At 42.5% G+C, this 19,133-nt stretch overlaps 1 protein-coding gene across 4 annotated transcripts in view; it reads right to left on the reverse strand.

The window, feature by feature from the left end:
* The window catches only part of lrrc8aa (leucine rich repeat containing 8 VRAC subunit Aa), a 19,534-nt gene continuing 401 nt past the window's right edge, over positions 1–19,133 (reverse strand). The window contains exons 2-4 of one of the 4 annotated variants that reach the window (XM_061932081.2): positions 9,414–11,565; positions 7,627–7,940; positions 1–718 (exon numbers count right to left, since the gene is read on the reverse strand). In XM_061932081.2, the coding sequence (XP_061788065.1) occupies positions 7,641–7,940; positions 9,414–11,555 (2,442 nt within the window). In that variant the 5' untranslated portion in view covers positions 11,556–11,565 and the 3' untranslated portion in view covers positions 1–718; positions 7,627–7,640. Of the gene's footprint in view, positions 719–6,303; positions 7,941–9,413; positions 11,566–19,133 lie in introns of those variants that run through there. The other 3 variants (XM_061932080.2, XM_061932078.2, XM_061932082.2) reach the window with 3 other exon arrangements.

The following is a 19,133-nucleotide window of genomic DNA, read 5'->3' on the forward strand; positions in this document are numbered from 1 at the left end:
GACAGCCATGACATTATGTTCTTTACAAGTGTATGTCAACTTTTGACCACGACTGTATGTACACATACATACATACAGTATGTATACACATATACACACATATTTATAAACTAGGGTTGCAACCTTACATGTATTAATTTGGAGCCGTTCGATACAATGGTTTCTGTTTGGTTTATCAACTTCTGCCTTCAGCCTTAGACGAGCACAGATCCACTAAGCTGTGCCACACACATTCATTCGGACCAAAACTGAGATATAAGGCTTCGCATGCAGCTTTTATATCTTGTTGCAACACTGCTAATGCCTCCAATATACCTGAAATCGAAGATCCTCCACCATCATTCAGATCTGGTGTGTGGAACTACTCTGGTTTTCGTGTTTAAGTATGACCCTGATGGCAAGCGTGTCGTGGACAAAAATTCAACAGTAAGTGTCACAGAACGATAAACTACAACAGTTGAAATACAACAAACATGACAACAAATTTACGCCGACATCACCCTGAACCAAACAAAAACAAAGAGCTCACAGGCTACAAACTTTACCCGGGGCATTTAAAGAGCCATTAGCACATTCAAAAAGGGCAAAATAAATCGATCGGGCGATTGTTACTTTTATTGCTGTCAACACGTGACCCTTTTCTGTTGTGGAGAATGTCGGGTTTGCTGCAGACACTTGAGCCCCGTTACAAGATTCCTTCACGATGCCATAGTTCCTGCTTTGTACAAGAAGACAAGAGCACAATTAGAGACAACAGTGTGCGTAGCAACCGCTGTTACTCTGCTGCTCAGAATGCACCACAGAAGATGGGTGATTAATCAGGTGCATTTATTTTATTTTATTATTTTTTACAGGGTGCTGTTTTTGTTTTATATGGCGCATAGTAGAAAACGGGGCAGGTATAGCTGCACCAGATACATTTACTGTACTTTCGAGTTTAAACAAAAATGTTGATAATTTGAATAAACTCCAAGTTAAAAAAGCAGGAAAAGGTCTCTTTTTTGACACTGAAACATTGAACCGATCCGAACTGTGAATTTTGTGTATCGTTAAACCCCTAAAACAGTGGTTCTTAACCTTGTTGGAGGTACCGAACCCCACCAGTTTCATATGCGCATTCACCGAACCCGAACCGGAATCATAAAATGATGTTATCATATTAAAGAAATACTAATAAAGATATATTTTACAAACAAAAAGTTACAGGAATGTACACATGATCCAATGTTTACATCTCATTGTGCAATATGTGAATGTTTTGGTGGGAACTAAATGCGATATCTGAAAGGGGTACACATTATTTCCAAAGTAGGACCCCCCACCCAGACATATAATACTAGTACACAGCTCATGAAAAACAATGTTATAGTCATTGTAAGTGGGCCAAAACACTTATATTAGAAAATAACCTTATGGAAATGACTGCTGTCATTTGATTACAATAATAAAACATTGAACTTGTTATTTAGTCAGGTTTGGGACAGGTGCGCTGCAGGTGTGACCACAGTGCATGTGCACGTCTGACGTCGCTCACATGTGCTCCACCGAATGCTCAAGGAGTTTTTGCATTTGCTCACACATATGGAAAATTAGAGGGAACATTGTTTGGGGGTATCCATAATACGCCGACAGGGAGAAGTTTTTGTTTACACGATGAGTCGGGCGTGTCTTGACCTCTGCGGCGGAGGCTCTGCCTAACCACTGAGGCCAACTCACCGAACCCCTAGGGTTCGATCGAACCCAGGTTAAGAACCACTACCCCAATATAAACATATACCTGTATATACATACACACACATATACATACAAACCCCAAAACCAGTGAAGTTGGCACGGTAAATAAAAACAGAATACAATGATTTGCAAATCCTTTTCAACCTATATTCAATTGAATAGACTGCAAATATTAGCTCATTTGGAATTTGATGCCTGCAACATGCTTCAAAAAAGCTGGCACAAGTGGCAAAAAAGACTGACAAAGTTGAGGAATGCTCATCAAACACTTATTTGGAACATGCCACAGGTGAACAGGCTAATTGGGAACAGGTGGGTGCCATGATTGGGTATAAAAGCAGCTTCCATGAAATGCTCAGTCATTCACAAACAAGGATGGGACGAGGGTCACCACTTTGTGAACAAATGCGCGAGCAAATTGTCGAACACTTTAAGAACAACATTTCTCAACGAGCTGTTGCAAGGAATTTCAGGGATTCCACCATCTAAGGTCCGTAATATCATCAAAAGGTTCAGAGAATCTGTAGAAATCACTGCAAGTAAGCGATGATATTACGGACCTTCGATCCCTCAGGCGGTACAGCATGAAAAAGCAACATCAGCGTGTAAAGGATATCACCACATGGGCTCAGAAACACTTCAGAAAACCACTGTCAGTAACTACAGTTGTCGCTACATCTGTAAGTGCAAGTTAAAACTCTACTATGCAAATCAAATCAAATCAACTTTATTTATAAAGCAAAGCGAAAGCCATTTATCAACAACGCCCAGAAACACTGCCAGCTTCGCTGGGCCCGAGCTCATCTAAGATGGACTGATGCAAAGTGGAAAAGTGTTTCGTGGTCTGATGAGTCCACAGTTCAAATAGTTTTTGGAAACTGTGGACGTCGTGTCCTACGGGACAAAGAGGAAAAGAACCATCCGGATTGTTATAGGCGCAAAGTTCAAAAGCCAGCATCTGTGATGGTATGGGGGTGTATTAGTGCCCAAGGCATGGGTAACTTACACATCTGTGAAGGCACCATTAATGCTGAAAGGTACATACAGGTTTTGGAGCAACATATGTTGCCATCCAAGCAACGCTATCATAGACGCCCCTGCTTATTTCAACAAGATAATGCCAAGCCATGTGTTACAACAGCGTGGCTTCATAGTAAAAGAGTGCGGGTACTAGACTGGCCTGCCTGTAGTCCAGACCTGTCTCCCATTGAAAATGTGTGGCGCATTATGAAGCGTAAAATACCACAACGGAGACCCCCGGACTGTTGAACAACTTAAGCTGTACATCAAGCAAGAATGGGAAAGAATTCTACCTAAAAAGATCCAAAAATTGGTCTCCTCAGTTTCCAAACGTTTACTGAGTGTTGTTAAAGGAAAGGCCATGCAACACATTGGTAAAAATGCCCCTGTGCCAACTTTTTTGAAATGTGTTGCTGCCATTAAATTCTAAGTTGATGATTTGCAAAAAAAAGATACTTTTCTCAATTCGAACATTAAATATATTGTCTTTGCAGTCTGTACAATTGAATATACGTTGAAACGGATTTGCAAATCATTGTATTCTGTTTTTATTTACGAATTACACAACGTGCCAACTTCACTGGTTTTGGATTTTGCACACACACACACACACACACACACACACACACACACACACACACACACACACACACACACACACACACACACACACACACACACACACACACACACGCATTGATTTTGAACTTTCAGAAACTACAATTCCCATTTTAAAAAGGAAATATTAAGGAAAATATTGTGGACAATAACCATTATGTAAAGATCACAGTAATAAGAGAAATGACCACATTCCTAAAATAACAAAACAACAAAAATACATGATATAATTTGCTTAACACCAGGGGTGTAACGGTACACAAAAAATTCGGTTCGGTGTGTACCTCGGTTTAGAGGTCATGGTTCGGTTCATTTTCGGTACAGTAAGAAAAAAAAAAATTTTTTTTGGTTATTTATTAACCAGATTTGTAAACAATGGCATAACATACATATACACACAGGGTCCATTGCCAGGGTTAATGTGGTCAAAATATATAAAATAAAAACTAAATAAGATAAGGCTCAGAATGGTTTCTTAATAAAACCTTTCTACATATAAAGTGCTTTTTTTTGATTGATTGAGACTTTTATTAGTAGATTGCACAGTACAGTACATATTCCGTACAATTGACCACTAAATGGTAACACCCGAATACGTTTTTCAATTTGTTTAAGTCGGGGTCCACGTTAATCAACATTAAACTGCCTCAAGTTGTTGCTCAGATTAAATAAAATGACAAAACTTTTCTTCTAAATATAAAAAGTGCAACATTAAACAATTTCAAGTCAACTCAGCCTCAGATTAACTCCCCCCCCCCCCCCAGTAAGAAGATATATGGGTTCATTGTTCTTCCACCATAGATGTGGGTCAAAATCTAGTTTTTAATGCAATATGGACTTATATCTGCTGCTTTAAAAACATTTGTTATTGCTTTAGCCCTGCCTGACTCGCCGAGGAGAGGCTGCTTGAATGCGGTGGTGACGCTACAAATGGGTTAGCATGTGTTATGAAAGTAGCGTGTGTGTGTGTGTGGCCCTTTAATATGTGACAGCATGTGAGGTGAGTGTGTGGGCGAGTGTGGTGAGGGAGCGGTAGCTGAGTGCGGGGAGTGGCTAGTATTTTGTTGGATTGGCTGTGTGTGCAAGACCTCAATAAAGCCACGATTTGCAACTAATCGCCGGACTCGTCATTTACCTTGGAGTCCGGAGCTGTGGAGACCCACTGCCGGGTAGAGTGAAGGGTGTTGCCCCCGAGAATACATCGGCCCTGGAGGAGTGTCTCCCCTGCGCTCCTCGACTACGGTCTGGGAGCCGGTAGCAGGAAAGGTGCAACACATGTTTGACGTGTTGTCAGAAGCAGCTGCTGAACAATGTCGGCCAACCTCCGTCCTCCATTGTTGTATCGCGCAGCCAAAGTGTTCCCAAACGGGAGATCTTAACGAGGCAGGAGGGTCTTCCAGCTCTGGCTTTTACAAACCCCGTTTCCATATGAGTTGGGAAATTGTGTTAGATGTAAATATAAACGGAATACAATGATTTGCAAATCCTTTTCAACCCATATTCAATTGAATGCACTACAAAGACAAGATATTTGATGTTCAAACTCATCAACTTTATTTTTTTATTGCAAATAATAATTAACTTAGAATTTCATGGCTGCAACACGTGACAAAGTAGTTGGGAAAGGGCATGTTCACCACTGTGTTACATGGACTTTCCTTTTAACAACACTCAGTAAACATTTGGGAACTGAGGAGACACATTTTTTAAGCTTCTCAGGTGGAATTCTTTCCCATTCTTGCTTGATGTACAGCTTAAGTTGTTCAACAGTCCGGGGGTCTCCGTTGTGGTATTTTAGGCTTCATAATGCGCCACACATTTTCAATGGGAGACAGGTCTGGACTACAGGCAGGCCAGTCTAGTACCCGCACTCTTTTACTATGAAGCCACGTTGATGTAACACGTGACTTGGCATTGTCTTGCTGAAATAAGCAGGGGCGTCTACGATAACGTTGCTTGGATGGCAACATATGTTGCTCCAAAACCTGTATGTACCTTTCAGCATTAATAGCGCCTTCACAGATGTGTAAGTTACCCATGTCTTGGGCACTAATACACCCCCATACCATCACACATGCAGGCTTTTCAACTTTGCGCCTATAACAATCCGGATGGTTCTTTTCCTCTTTGGTCCGGAGGACATGACGTCCAGTTTCCAAAAACAATTTGAAATGTGGATTCGTCAGACCTAACCCTAGACTTTTTATCAGTCCATCTTAGATTAGCTCAGGCCCAGCGAAGCCGACGGCGTTTCTGGGTGTTGTTGATAACCGGTTTTCGCCTTGCATAGGAGTTTTAACTTGCACTTACAGATGTAGCGACCAACTGTAGTTACTGACAGTGGGTTTCTGAAGTGTTCCTGAGCCCATGTGGTGATGTCCTTTACACAATGATGTCGCTTGTTGATGTAGTACAGCCAGAGGGATCGGAGGTCACGGGCTTAGCTGCTTACGTGCAGTAATTTCTCCAGATTCTTTGAACCCTTTGATGATATTACGGACCATAGATGGTGAAATCCCTAAATTCCTTGCAATAACTGGTTGAGAAAGGTTTTTCTTAAACTGTTCAACAATTTCCCTCGCCCCATCCTTGTTTGTGAATGACTGAGCATTTCATGGAATTTACTTTTATACCCAATCATGGCACCCACCTGTTCCCAATTTGCCTGTTCACCTGTGGGATGTTCCAAATAAGAGTTTGATGAGCATTCCTCAACTTTATCAGTATTTATTGCCACCTTTCCCAACTTCTTTGTCACGTGTTGCTGGCATCAAATTTTAAAGTTAATGATTATTTGCAAAAAATTTTTTTTTATCAGTTTGAACATCAAATATGTTGTCTTTGTAGCATATTCAATTGAATATGGGTTGAAAATGATTTGCAAATCATTGTATTCCGTTTATATTTACATCTAACACAATTTCCCAACTCATATGGAAACGGGGTTTGTACATGTTGTCCTAGCCTGGTCGCTGCTAGCATGTGTACCCGTTCGGTACATCTCCGAACCGAACCGACACCCCCGTACCGAAACGGTTCAATACAAATACACGTACCGTTACACCCTTACATACAATTGTAAAGTGGATACAACAATATAGCAGGAATTCTTATAGACCTCATTTTAATAGTTAAAGTATGAATATTTGCCCCAGTAAGCAGCAATAAAAAGACTTTGCAAAAGAAAGGAATGTGTACAGTTTTATTACCACGACGGTACAAAAGTGCAATCAGGACATAATGACGTTCAGTCGTCTATAAGCTAAAATTAGTGTACATTCCATAAAAGAACATGTTCTTTAAGCGTACGTATGGCTTCCTTGCGTAAAAGGAATGGGCAGCGTGTAAAAGTCGACGCAATGGTGGCGTTTAAGGGGTCATGTGACAGGCGGTGCTTTGGCACATTTGCACACTCGGCTGTTTAACTAGTCATTGGCTTCCTGTTCAGCGGCCGTAAGCCGACCCCATCTCAGACCTTCACGCGTTTCCGCCAAGGCCGAGGAGCAGCAAGAAGAGTGTGACTCGTGGTCACGTGACCACAGGAGCGCTTTGAGTGGAGGCATTTGAGCTAAAAAAACAAATGAAGAAGAGTGAAACCTCCACATTCAAATGCCATAAGGGACAAACTAAATGTAGTTTTATGCGGCGTTAAACTTATTTTTACTCTTGTTCCTCTGTACATTGACTGCTTGTTGCAAGTCACTTAACAAGCGTGCTTCCATTTCAATGACCCCTACTTGCACAAAAACACCACTCTTACATGGCAAACATTTAGCGTTAAAAATAGTAAACAAGAGAAACAGCTGGTGACAATACCGCTGCCCTCCGCAACATAAAGTCTGCAGCGAATAATACTAAGTAGAGATGTTAAGGCCATGTTAGCAGCATGCTAAGCCTGAAGCGAGTGAATCATTCAAGGCTGCAAAGGCAATCACTAATCTTACAGTCGTTTCCCTTTTCTCTCTTCTCGTTCTTTTTTGCTGTGTAAAAGTGGAACGGAGAGCTGTGGCAGCGTGTCTCCCAGTTCTCACTTTTGATCACTTTATCCGTGCGGAGCATTATGAATCATTGGAGATCCATCGTTCAGTCCACTGACATGGCAGCAGTGCGGTGTTGCATGCAAAAACAACAACAAAATGATCAAAAACACACCAAAAAGTGGTCTTGGCAAAGAGCCCGGGTGGCACATCAAGGTAAAGTGGGTCTTATCTTCTGAAAAAATGTCGCCGATGTTCCTTTCGGGCCTCCACTTACCTTCACAGACGGCGTCAGTGCTCATTCATCTGGGAAATCTTCACGCTCTCCTTTTCGACGCCCAACAGCTGCTCCTTGACTTCGGGCGGCAGCGTGTTGAAGAGCTTGTCCTCCACCACCAGGCCGCTCCTCTCCAGCAGCCGGCACTTGGACAGCTCCACGGGGAGACAATCCAGGTTGTTGCCGCGCAGCTCCAGCTGGGTCAGTCCGCTTAGCTCGCCCACGCGCGACGGCAGAGTCTCCATGCAGTTGTTGCCCAGGAGGAGCGTGCACAGCTTCTTGCACTCGAACAGCTCCATGGGCAGCGTCTCTATCTGGGAGAAAGGTTTATGGAAGATTTAAGCTCAAAGAAGTTGTATACACAACTTCAGGTCCATGACAGACCGCAACGTGCAAAAGCTAAATAAAGGTATTTGTTATAGTTGCATACACGCAGTGCCATTTCACAAAAGCTTTGCCCCGGTTTTCGGCTGAAACTACTCTGTTTGCACAAGTATCACTCTGCGGAATCGAGTACCCAAACAAAGAATCCTTTGTTTTCTTCCATTTAGTAGGACTGCAAAACAGTCCACAATGGGGCCAAAGAAAGTTGTGAATTGCAGCACTTTGACAAAGAAGGTGAGAAACACTATTGAATTCTCAAAAGAACTCGTAGCAAAGTGGCTATCATCGTCACCAAGAAGAGATTTAAATGATAGCGTTTCATTCGTCATTTTTGTATATTTCATAGTTTTCTGCATGTAACTATTCCATATAAAATGTATTTTGTCTTCTTGGTTGATTGGCAACACTAAATTGGCCCTAGAGTGTGAATGTTGTCTGTCTATCTGTGTTGGCCCTGCGATGAGGTGGCGACTTGTCCAGGGTGTACACCGCCTTCCGCCCGATTGTAGCTGAGATAGGCTCCAGCGCCCCCCGCGACCCCAAAGGGAATAAGCGGTAGAAAATGGATGGATGGATGGGTTGTTGGGTATCTGGAATGGATTGATTAGATTTATAGGGTAGTGAATTTCACAACAACACATGAGTCATTTCCATTCAGATTCTTAGGATTTAAAATCGATTCCTGATTCGACACGATATGATACTCAATACGAACAGATTTTCGCAATAATAAAATATTTTTAAATCAGGTCACAAAAGCTTCTTTTGGTTAGAAACATTTTTTTATCTGACTCTTCAAATTTTCAAATCGGAAAAATAGTTGTAATCTGGTTGTGAATCTATTTTTTTTCCGGCACCATCAAGGATTTACGTTATTATGGGAAAATTTGCTTTGGTTTTTCGTACCATTTGGAACGGATTACAAACACAAAACAAGTATACACACCTTTTGGTGTGTATACAGACAAAGCCTAGCAGTACCACTAGTAAACTGCGTAGACAGTATTGAGATTTGTGAACAGCAGGAACTTGTTGACATGTCCTAAAAGTAAAACAACTACTCTCCTTCATTGTCTCTGGGGGAGATTTTAGATTCTAAGTGGCGCCCTCTGGTGGACTAAATGCTACCCTAATCAAACAAACAATGGCTGTATGGGAGTGTAAGACAGTTGAATACACAAGGTGGATAGTTCCTTAAATAGTGGCCTCCACTCGAATTGACAACTTCTTCAGTTACTTCAATAAATAAGCACCACACTCCAAATGGAGAACTTGCTGGTGTGACTAGATGAGCTTTTCAATTACCTAACGACCTCCTGGGCACACGAGGAATTTATACAACTGAAGATGACCTAATTCAACAATGCATGCCAACCAAAACAAAGCAGTAAATGACTTCTTACTCTGTTTGCTGTCACGGCGAAGTACTGCAGGTTATGGAGTAAGCCCACGTTGTCCGGGATGCTGGTCAGGTCGTTGTGGCTCAAGTCCAAGAGGCGCAGCTTGAGGCAGGAGAAGAGCTCGCTGGGTAGCTTCTTGATCTTGTTCCTGTTGAGATACAGCCTCTCCAGGTTGTTCAGGGTGCCGATCTGATAAGGGATGTATATGATCTGGTTGTACCAGAGCTTCAGGCACACCAGGCGGCGCAGGTGCTGGAAGCTGATGATCTCCTCGATGGTCTTCAGGTTGTTGTCCTTCAGGTTGATCTCCTGCAGGTTGTGCAGGCTGAAGATGGAGTGTGGGATGTGCTCCAGGTCGCAGCGCACCAGCTCCAGCTCGCTCAGGTTGACCATCTTCTTCAGGCTGTTGAGCACTATTAACTTGGTGCCGTCGTTGTTGACGGACAGCTTAAGGAGGTGGGCGCTCAGATCGGTCACCACCTGCGGCAGCTTGTACAGGTTGCTCTTCAGACGGAGAACTTTGAGACGTTTGAGCTCCCGCAGGCCGTCAAGGACGATGTGGCGGCTGTTGTCGGCGCTCAGGTTGCCGGTGAGGTAAAGCTCGCTGAGATTCTTGAGGCTGTAGATCCACAGTGGGATTTCCTTGATGTCGGTGAATTTGATGTGGAGAGACTTGAGCTTCTCCCTCAAGAAAGTCAGGGCGGCGGACTCAATTTTGGCGGGCGTGTGGTAGAGCCACAACTCTCGCAGGTTGGAGAGCTTGGCGATGATGGGCGGGATGGTGACGTCGGGGATGAACTCCAGCTTGAGCCCCTCTAGCTCCACCAGGTCAAAAACGGTCTCGGGGACGCCGCTCAGCATGCACAGGTGCAACTCCAGCTTCTCCTGCGGGTTCTTGGAGATGTGCTGCCTCAGCTTCTCCAGCGTCCACTCGTTATTGAGGTTGAGCTGTCGCAGCTTGTTCTCGCTCACCTCCGACAAGAACACGGCAAAGCGCTTGGAGTACAGCGGGTCGTACTGGTCCGTCATGTGCAGCATGAAAGCAAAATCGTTCTTCAGGTCAGGGATGTCGCTGTACCGGCTGTCCTCACGGATGGACTCGAAGGAGTAGCGAGTGAGGGAGCGCCTCAGCATCCAGCACAGCGTGTAGACGGAGATGACGCCGTACACCACCACCAGGCAGATGTAGAAGGAGGCTAAGATTTTGAAGAGCGTCGCTAACGGGTGAGCGCAATAGAAGGTGCTGAATCCCGTCAGCTTCTTCGTCTCCACTGTGCACATAACGTTGAAGCGGATGTAGAAGACGTAGTACCCGGCGTAGCTAATAATCACCAAGAACATGATGACTTTGAAGATGGTCTGACGGATGTAAAGACGGTGAATGATGTCTCCTTCCTCCACATGGATTCTGAACTTCTTCACCTTCTCAAAAAGAGCCTTGGCCTGCTCTCCTTCCTTTTTATCCAAAACCCCCGCTTCCGATCGATCCACAATCCCTTGCTCTATTTTGGACTTTGTCCGTTGGAGCATGGGCACGCTGGCCTCAACGTCCTCGCTGGTGGACGAACTCTTCTGGTCCATGGCACCGTTCATCTTGCTGGCGGACGAAGTCTTCTGGTCCATGGCACCGTTCATCTTCCCCAACGGTTTGGAGTCTCTCTCCTCCACGACCGTCTCAGACAAAGACCTGGTGGTCCACGGGGAGTCAAAGCACTTTAAGAGGATGTACACAAAGTGCTCCAGTTTGGAACTGGTGCGCGGGAACTTGAACCAGAAGTTGCTGCAGGCCAGAAAGATGAGCGTGTGGAGCAGCACCAGGTACGGAAAGTACTTGGCAAACCAGTGCAGGGTGCTCTCGTAACACACAGCGTCGATGTAGCTGTACTGCTGGCGGTCCAGCTCGTTCTGGACGCCTTTGGGCTCTAACGTGTTCGGGGTGGGCCTGGCCTCGCAGGTGTCGTTGACGGCCCTCTTGCAGGGCAGGCAGATCATTTTGTCCTGCGTGATCTGCAGCGTGCCGCCGAACACTGCGATCATCAGCATGACGAGGGTGAGGTAGTCACTGAAAACATCCCACCACGGCTTCAGAATACGGTACCCCGGCTGAATGTCGGCAACGTACCGGAGCTCTGTGATGGGAATCATGATGGATTACCTGAAGGGACGGGGGAGGGATTAGCTGGTTGAATTGTGGACAGGAAATCCTAAACATCTTGTCACTTTGCTTTGTAGTTTCTCTTCATTCTACGGGTAATTACTTTTACAGCGGTACCTCAACTTAAACGTGCCCCAACGTAAAAGTGTTTTGAGATAAGAGCTAATTTCATGCTTTAAGTTGTAGGGAACCGGGCCATCAGTTGGCATAGCAAATGTCACAGTAAACGTTCAGTCTTATAACTAAAGATCAACACAAGTTTGCTTTTCCAATCATGGAAAGGAAGTACGGGGAAGTGAAGGACAGCGCTAATAAGATGTGGATGATGTTAATTGAATTTAAAGAAAGAACTCAACAAAAACATGAGAGAGCGCGCAGCAGAGTTGGTGAAGCAGTTGGAATGTACTGAGGCAGAATGAGAAATAGCGCCACCCAAGGACGTTATAATAATATCCCAATGGCGGTCATTTATCCATGAAAATATGGAAAAGCTGCTGATGAGAAGCAGCTCAAAGGATGCAGTAGAAGTCCCCTCTCCAAGGAAAATGCCCTGCATTGTTATTACATTACTTCATAAAACTATTGTACTTGTTAGTAGTACATTTTAATTTCCCCTCGGGGATTAATAAAGTATTTCTGATTCTTATTCTGATGCTATTGCATTGTTTATCACACAGGATTTCCAAAAGTTGTTTTTTCTTTTTAAAATTGGGATCTGGCGGCACGGGGCAAGCACAAATTAAATTGATTTCAATTGATTTCAAAGGACAACGTTGACATGAGACACACGTGTTTGGGGTAAAGAGTTATGCCACATAACCAATTAGGCTCGTAAGTTGAGGTACTACTGCATTAGTATAGTATCGTTACGCACAAACCCCAAACCAGAGAAGTTGGCACGTTGTGTAAATCGTAAATTAAAACAAAATACAATGATTTGCAAATCCTTTTCAACCTATATTCAATTGAATAGACTGCAAAGACAAGATACTTAACGTTCGAAGTGGAAAACGTTATTTTTTGCAAATATTAGCTCATTTGTAATTTGATGCCTGCAACATGTTTCAAAAAAGCTGTGTGACAAAAAAGACTGAGAAAGTTGAGTAATGTTCATCAAACACTTATTTGGAACATCCCACAGGTGAACAGGCTAATTGGGAACAGGTGGGTGCCATGATTGGGTATAAAAGCAGCTTCTATGAAATGCTCAGTCATTCAAAAACAAGGATGGGGCGAGGGTCACCACTTTGTGAACAAATGCGTTAGCAAATTGTCGAACAGTTTAAGAACAACATTTCTCAACGAGCTATTGCAAGGAATTTAGGGATTTCATTTTCACCATCTAAGGTCCGTAACATCATCAAAAGGTTCAGAGAATCTGGAGAACTCACTGCACATAAGCGATGATATTACGGACCTTCAATCCCTCAGGCGGTACTGCATCAAAAAGCGACATCAGTGTGTAAAGGATATCCCCATATGGGCTCAGGAACACTTCAGAAATCCACTGTCAGTAACTACAGTTTGTCGCTACATCTGCAAGTGCAAGTTAAAACTCTACTATGCAAATCCAAAGCCATTTATCAACAAGACCCAGAAACGCCGCCGGCTTCGCTGGGCCCGAGCTAATCTAAGATGGACTGATGCAAAGTGGAAAAGTGTTTTGTGGAGTCCACATTTCAAATTGTTTTTGGAAACTGGACGTCGTGTGCTCCGGACCAAAGTGGAAAAGAACCATCTGGATTGTTATAGGCACAAAGTTCAAAAGCCAGCATCTGTGATGTTTATGGGGGTGTATTAGTGCTCAAGGCATGGGTAACTTACACATCTGTGAAGGCACCATTAATGCTGAAAGGTACATACAGGTTTTGGAGCAACATATGTTGCCATCAAAGCAACGTTATCATGGACGCCCCTGCTTATTTCAGCAAGACAATGCCAAGCCACGTGTTACAACAGCGTGGCTTCATAGTAAAAAAGTGCGGGTACTAGACTGGCCTGCCTGTAGTCCAGACCTGTCTCCCATTGAAAATGTGTGGCGCAAAATGAAGCCTAAAATACCACAACAGAGACCCCGGACTGTTGAACAACTTAAGCTGTACATCAAGCAAGAATGGGAAAGAATTCCACCTGAAAATCTTAAAAAATTGGTGTCCTCAGTTCCCAAACGTTTACTGAGTGTTGTTAAAAGGAAAGGCCATGCAACACAGTGGTTAAAATGCCCCTTTGCCAAAATTGTTACTATGTGTTGCTGCCATTAAATTCTTAGTTAATAATTATATATTTGCAAAAAAAGATAAAGTTTCTCAGTTCGAACATTAAAATGTCTTGTCTTTGCAGTCCATTCAATTGAATAAGTTGAAAAGGATTTGCGAATCATTGTATTATAAATGATAAATGGGTTATACTTGTATAGCGATTTTCTACCTTCAAGGTACTCAAAGCACTTAGACAGTATTTCCACATTTACCCATTCACACACACGTTCACACACTGATGGCGGGAGCTGCCATGCAAGGCGCTAACCAGCAGCCATCAGGAGCAAGGGGTGAAGTGTCTTGCCCAAGGACACAACGGACGTGACTAGGATGGTAGAAGGTGGGGATTGAACCCCAGTAACCAGCAACCCTCCGATTGCTGGCACGGCCACTATTTCTGTTTTTATTTACAAATTACTGGGGATGTCCGATAATGGCTTTTTGCCGATATTCCGATATTGTCCAACTCTTTAATTACTGATACCGATATCAACCGATATATACAGTCGTGGAATTAACACATTATTATGCCTAATTTGGACAACCAGGTATGGTGAAGATAAGGTACTTTTTTTTTTTTAAATTGATAAAATAAAATAAGATAAATAAATTAAAAACATTTTCTTGAATAAAAAAGAAAGTAAAACAATATAAAAACAGTTACATAGAAACTGATAATTAATGAAAAATAGTAAAATTAACTGTTAAAGGTTAGTACTATTAGTGGACCAGCAGCACGCACAATCATGTGTGCTTACAGACTGTATCCCTTGCAGACTGTATTGATATATATTGATATATAATGTAGGAACCAGAATATTAATAACAGAAAGAAACAACCCTTTTGTGTGAATGAGTGTGAATGAGTGTAAATGGGGGGAGGGAGGTTTTTTGGGTTGGTGCACTAATTGTAAGTGTATCTTGTGTTTTTTATGTTGATTTAAAAAAACTCAAAAACCCCCCCCCCAAAAAACCGATACCGATAATTAAAAAAAACAATACCGATAATTTCCGATATTACATGTTAACGCATTTATCGGCCGATATTATCGGACATCTCTACAAATTACACAACGTGCCAACTTCACTGGTTGTGGGTTTTGTACTATCCCAGCTCAAAAGTTTGACTAACTACTCAGTCTCATATCATATATATATACACACTGGCAGGCACGTGCACACATAGGGCTCTATGGGTGCTTGAGCCCCTGCCCTTTTTTGCCTCGTCTTAAAAAGTGCCCTCTGCCTGTGTGTGTTTTTTTTTTTTTAAACAACATTAATAAATTCCTGTCAGGGATGTAAAAAAAAACCAAAACAAAAAAACAGCGGTACAAAAACTCCACGTTTTCTTGTAATACCGGGTTGTATGAGCCTGCCGCTTCCGCCAGAGAGAGAGAGAGAGAGGGCGAGTGAGTGAGTAAGAGAGAGGAGAGAGAGCCAGTTACTGCGCCCCTGAGGAGACTTGACAGTGGAGCAACTTGAACCTGTGAGTTATGGTCTAGTCGCCGTCCACTTATTCAGCATCTAATATGTGTAATATTTCAGAAAAACGCTGTATTATTCTATTATTCAATGTGTCAGCTTCTGTTTTTGCCGGACGTCGGAGCACGGCGCATCAATTGAGTGCGGACACAGAGCAGAGCGGATCGTGCGGGACAGGAAGTAGTGTACAAAATACAAAATAAACACCGGGTTAATTTTCAAAATAAAATGCACTGTGTTTACGGCGGATCACATTTCTCTCACAGTAGAGGTTTAGATATAAAGTTTATTGTGACTTTGCTATTTCTGTGTGGGTTAACAAAATAATAATAATAATGATAATAATAACAATAATAAGAATAAGAATATTGATGATAATGATAATAATTATTATTATAATGGAAGAAATGATGAAAACATATGCCACGATTCCAGTGTCCACTGCCACAGTAGAGAGGTCTTTTTCTAAACTGAAGCTGGTCAAAAACTCACTCAGAGGCCTATGCACAGAAGAGAGGCTGTCTGATCTCCTTCTCCTCTCCATTGAAAAAGACGGAGTCATAAATCACAATGATGTGATCAACATCTACAGGGACATGGCCCCCAGAAGGTTGCTGCTTTAAGGCCCCCAGAAGGTTTGGCTACTGATTGTGCACTGATTTCACAGCATTTCATGGAAGCCCTGAATTTACATTGAGGAGCATATTTGGGTATGGGTGGCCTCCATCCTACAGCCCTCTACTGGCTCCTGGTCAGTGTTGGGTTAGTTACTGAAAACCAGTAACTAGTTACAGTTACTAGTTACTTTATTTCAAACGTAACTCAGTTACTAACTCAGTTACTTACACCAAAAAGTAATGCGTTACTGTGAAAAGTAACTATTTAGTTACTTCTTTTTTTTTTATAGCTCCCATTAATGCCCTTTTTGCCTTCATTTCAGTAAATGATAATGATAAATGGGTTGTACTTGTATAGCGCTTTTCTACCGTCAAGGTACTCAAAGCGCTTTGACACTACTTCCACATTTACCCATTCACACACACATTCACACACTGATGGAGGGAGCTGCCATGCAAGGCGCTAACCAGCACCCATCAGGAGCAAGGGTGAAGTGTCTTGCTCAGGACACAACGGACATGACGAGGTTGGTACTAGGTGGGGATTGAACCAGGGACCCTTGGGTTGCGCACGGCCACTCTTCCACTGCGCCACGCCGTCCCAGTACTGTTATTGCACTGGAGAATAATACAATCTGTTGATCAACTTGACATACATTTTTATTTTCCTTTTAACATAATTAATGAAAAACAGTGCAACATAAAAAGGCATTCCTCCTTTCTTTAAACTTGGACCAATGACCATTAATAAAAAACAAGTTTAAGTGCAACATAAGAAGAAACATCATCTTCCTTGAAAGAAACATCATCTTCCTTGAAATAAAGCCTGACATCTGGAGTGATGCTGCTGTCTTCCACACTTGGAGCCATGGATTGTAGAATCCTTGTTTTCAGTGGCAGGATCATTGACACAGATGGTGAAGTTTCAGTGCTCAGTAGAGATGGAACACTTTTGAGGGGTTTAAGCACCTGGAGGACCTCATCTGCCACTTTCACATCATCATCAGACAGGGTGACATTTGTCTTCAGGGTGTTGTGGGTCAATGCAGAGTATATAGCTGCCTGCTGCTCCAACATATCATAAGTGGAGTTCCACCTCGTTGGGACATCATGTATGAGCAGGCAGCTTTAGCATTTCTTGCTTTGTCTTAAGCACATGAGCAGCTGTTGTGCTTGGGTGGAAGTAAGAAACCTTCCTGATCCTCCCAAAGAGGCGCTCCATCCTATTGACTGAGATTCCCTTCTGTGATGCCAAATTCACTACATGTGCAAAGCACCTATCTGTGGTCCCAGTCCTGCCTCATTCTCTGTAATTATTTGATTTTTGGCATTATCACGTGTGACTGGGATATCTTTATCTTCCATTCCTCCACTGCTTGTGTCAGTACCTGCGCAAGGTGACTCTCGTAGAGGGGGCGTGTCTTCTCATCTCCCAGTCTGCTGTGATGAAGTGAGCGCTTATAGTTCCGCTGGACGTCCACCCGTCTGTCATGAGCGCAACAGCTGATGCTCGGGATAGTTCATCCACAACTTTTTTCTTCTCCTGCTCATAAAGATCTGGCACAATCTTATTGCTGAAGTGGGTGCGCGACGGGATGTCGTAACGTGGTTCAAGCACGTTCAGCATGTGTTTAAAACCCTCGTTTTGCACAACAGCGTCTGCACTTATAAACACACCGATTCAATGGCGGGGGCGTTCAAGCTCCTCCGTTACTCCGCTCGCCATGACCACGCTGTGTGTGGACTGAACGTGCCAACAACTTTTTTTTTTTGTTTCATATATCAAACCGTGGATCACTTGTGTGCCTCATCCCCTCCCCACACACACACACACACATAAACCGCGCCTCTTTTCTTCTCTCCGGCTTGTGACAGAGGAAGATTCAGAAGAACGACACCGCAGCGCTTCTGTTTCTACCCGATACTACATCAAAAGTAACGTAAAATAACGCAGTAACGCATCATGTAGTAACGGTAACTAAATTACTGAATAAAAAAAAATAACGCGTTAGATTACTAGTTACCGCCGAAACTAACGGCGTTACACTAACGCGTTACTTAGTACCAACACTGCTCCTGGTCCATATTTTTGGCCCTGTATTGCGTTTCAGTTGTTTAGTCTGAGCATTAAGTGAGAAAGACCATAAGTTACAACTTGATGGTGTTTTCATCAAGTTAAGGGAAGAAGGACAGATTTTCACATTGAAGTTTTTTCCATTTGGGTATTTTTTTTATTTTTTTTTTCAAAGTTCATGTTGCACTGTTCAATGTTCAATATTAAAGTGCTTATCTTTAACAATAAATAGCCTAATAATAAACCAGTGTTTTGTTGCTTTTCATGTCTTCCAAGCCTATGATAATGTGAATTAACCCATTATGACAATAATTTGTTGACACAAAAGAAATGGCAATCACTTTTACCTACAAAGGACACACAGCTAAGTAGTTAGCTTCCTATTAGCAAATTTTATTTTACATTCATTTCCATATTGTGTAAAGGACCCCAAAAAAAATGTCCTGCCCTTTTCTGACTTTGAGCCCCTGCCCCTCTATAATCATGTGCACGTCCCTGCACAAACATATTACTTCAACCCCCTACATGAACATAAATGAATCTACTTCAATAATCTTGTAAGGTAATTTAAATGCATGGCCGTGGCATATTTGAGGTACAATGCTAGCTTGGGAGTAAAATGTATATTGACAAGTGTGAATTTCATTGTTTTCTTAAGAATATCAAGGAATCTTATTTTGGTTTCTTGCATATCAAACCACACACTGCTACTTCCCCTTTAAATATGTGTGAAAAGGCAATAAACATTTTTACTTTCATGGTCGTCTTGCCATTAGGGTAAAGTCTGCTTTAGAGAACTCCGTTAGCAAATTTTAATGCAAACACAATTTCGTTTCAGTTTGAAAAGCTAGTAATATCATTTGAAAAATGCGTAAAAAACAGGTTCAACTGGTTCCCGACGCGGATGACGTCACCTTGTTGGCGCCACACTAATCAAAGAGAATATTCTTTTAAGGAAACACAGTGGAAATAAAACACAAAACATGAAAGTAATGTTGTTACATTAAGATGTCTCTCAACTACGTAGGAACACGGCCGCAGTCTTCAAATGCAATGCTACTATTATTATTAAAAATAGATTTTGGGTATGACATATTAACATTTCTATAGAATATACCGTAACATAAAACAATATTA

The sequence above is a fragment of the Nerophis lumbriciformis genome, linkage group LG39, assembly GCF_033978685.3.
Source record: "Nerophis lumbriciformis linkage group LG39, RoL_Nlum_v2.1, whole genome shotgun sequence".
NCBI lineage: Eukaryota > Metazoa > Chordata > Actinopteri > Syngnathiformes > Syngnathidae > Nerophis > Nerophis lumbriciformis.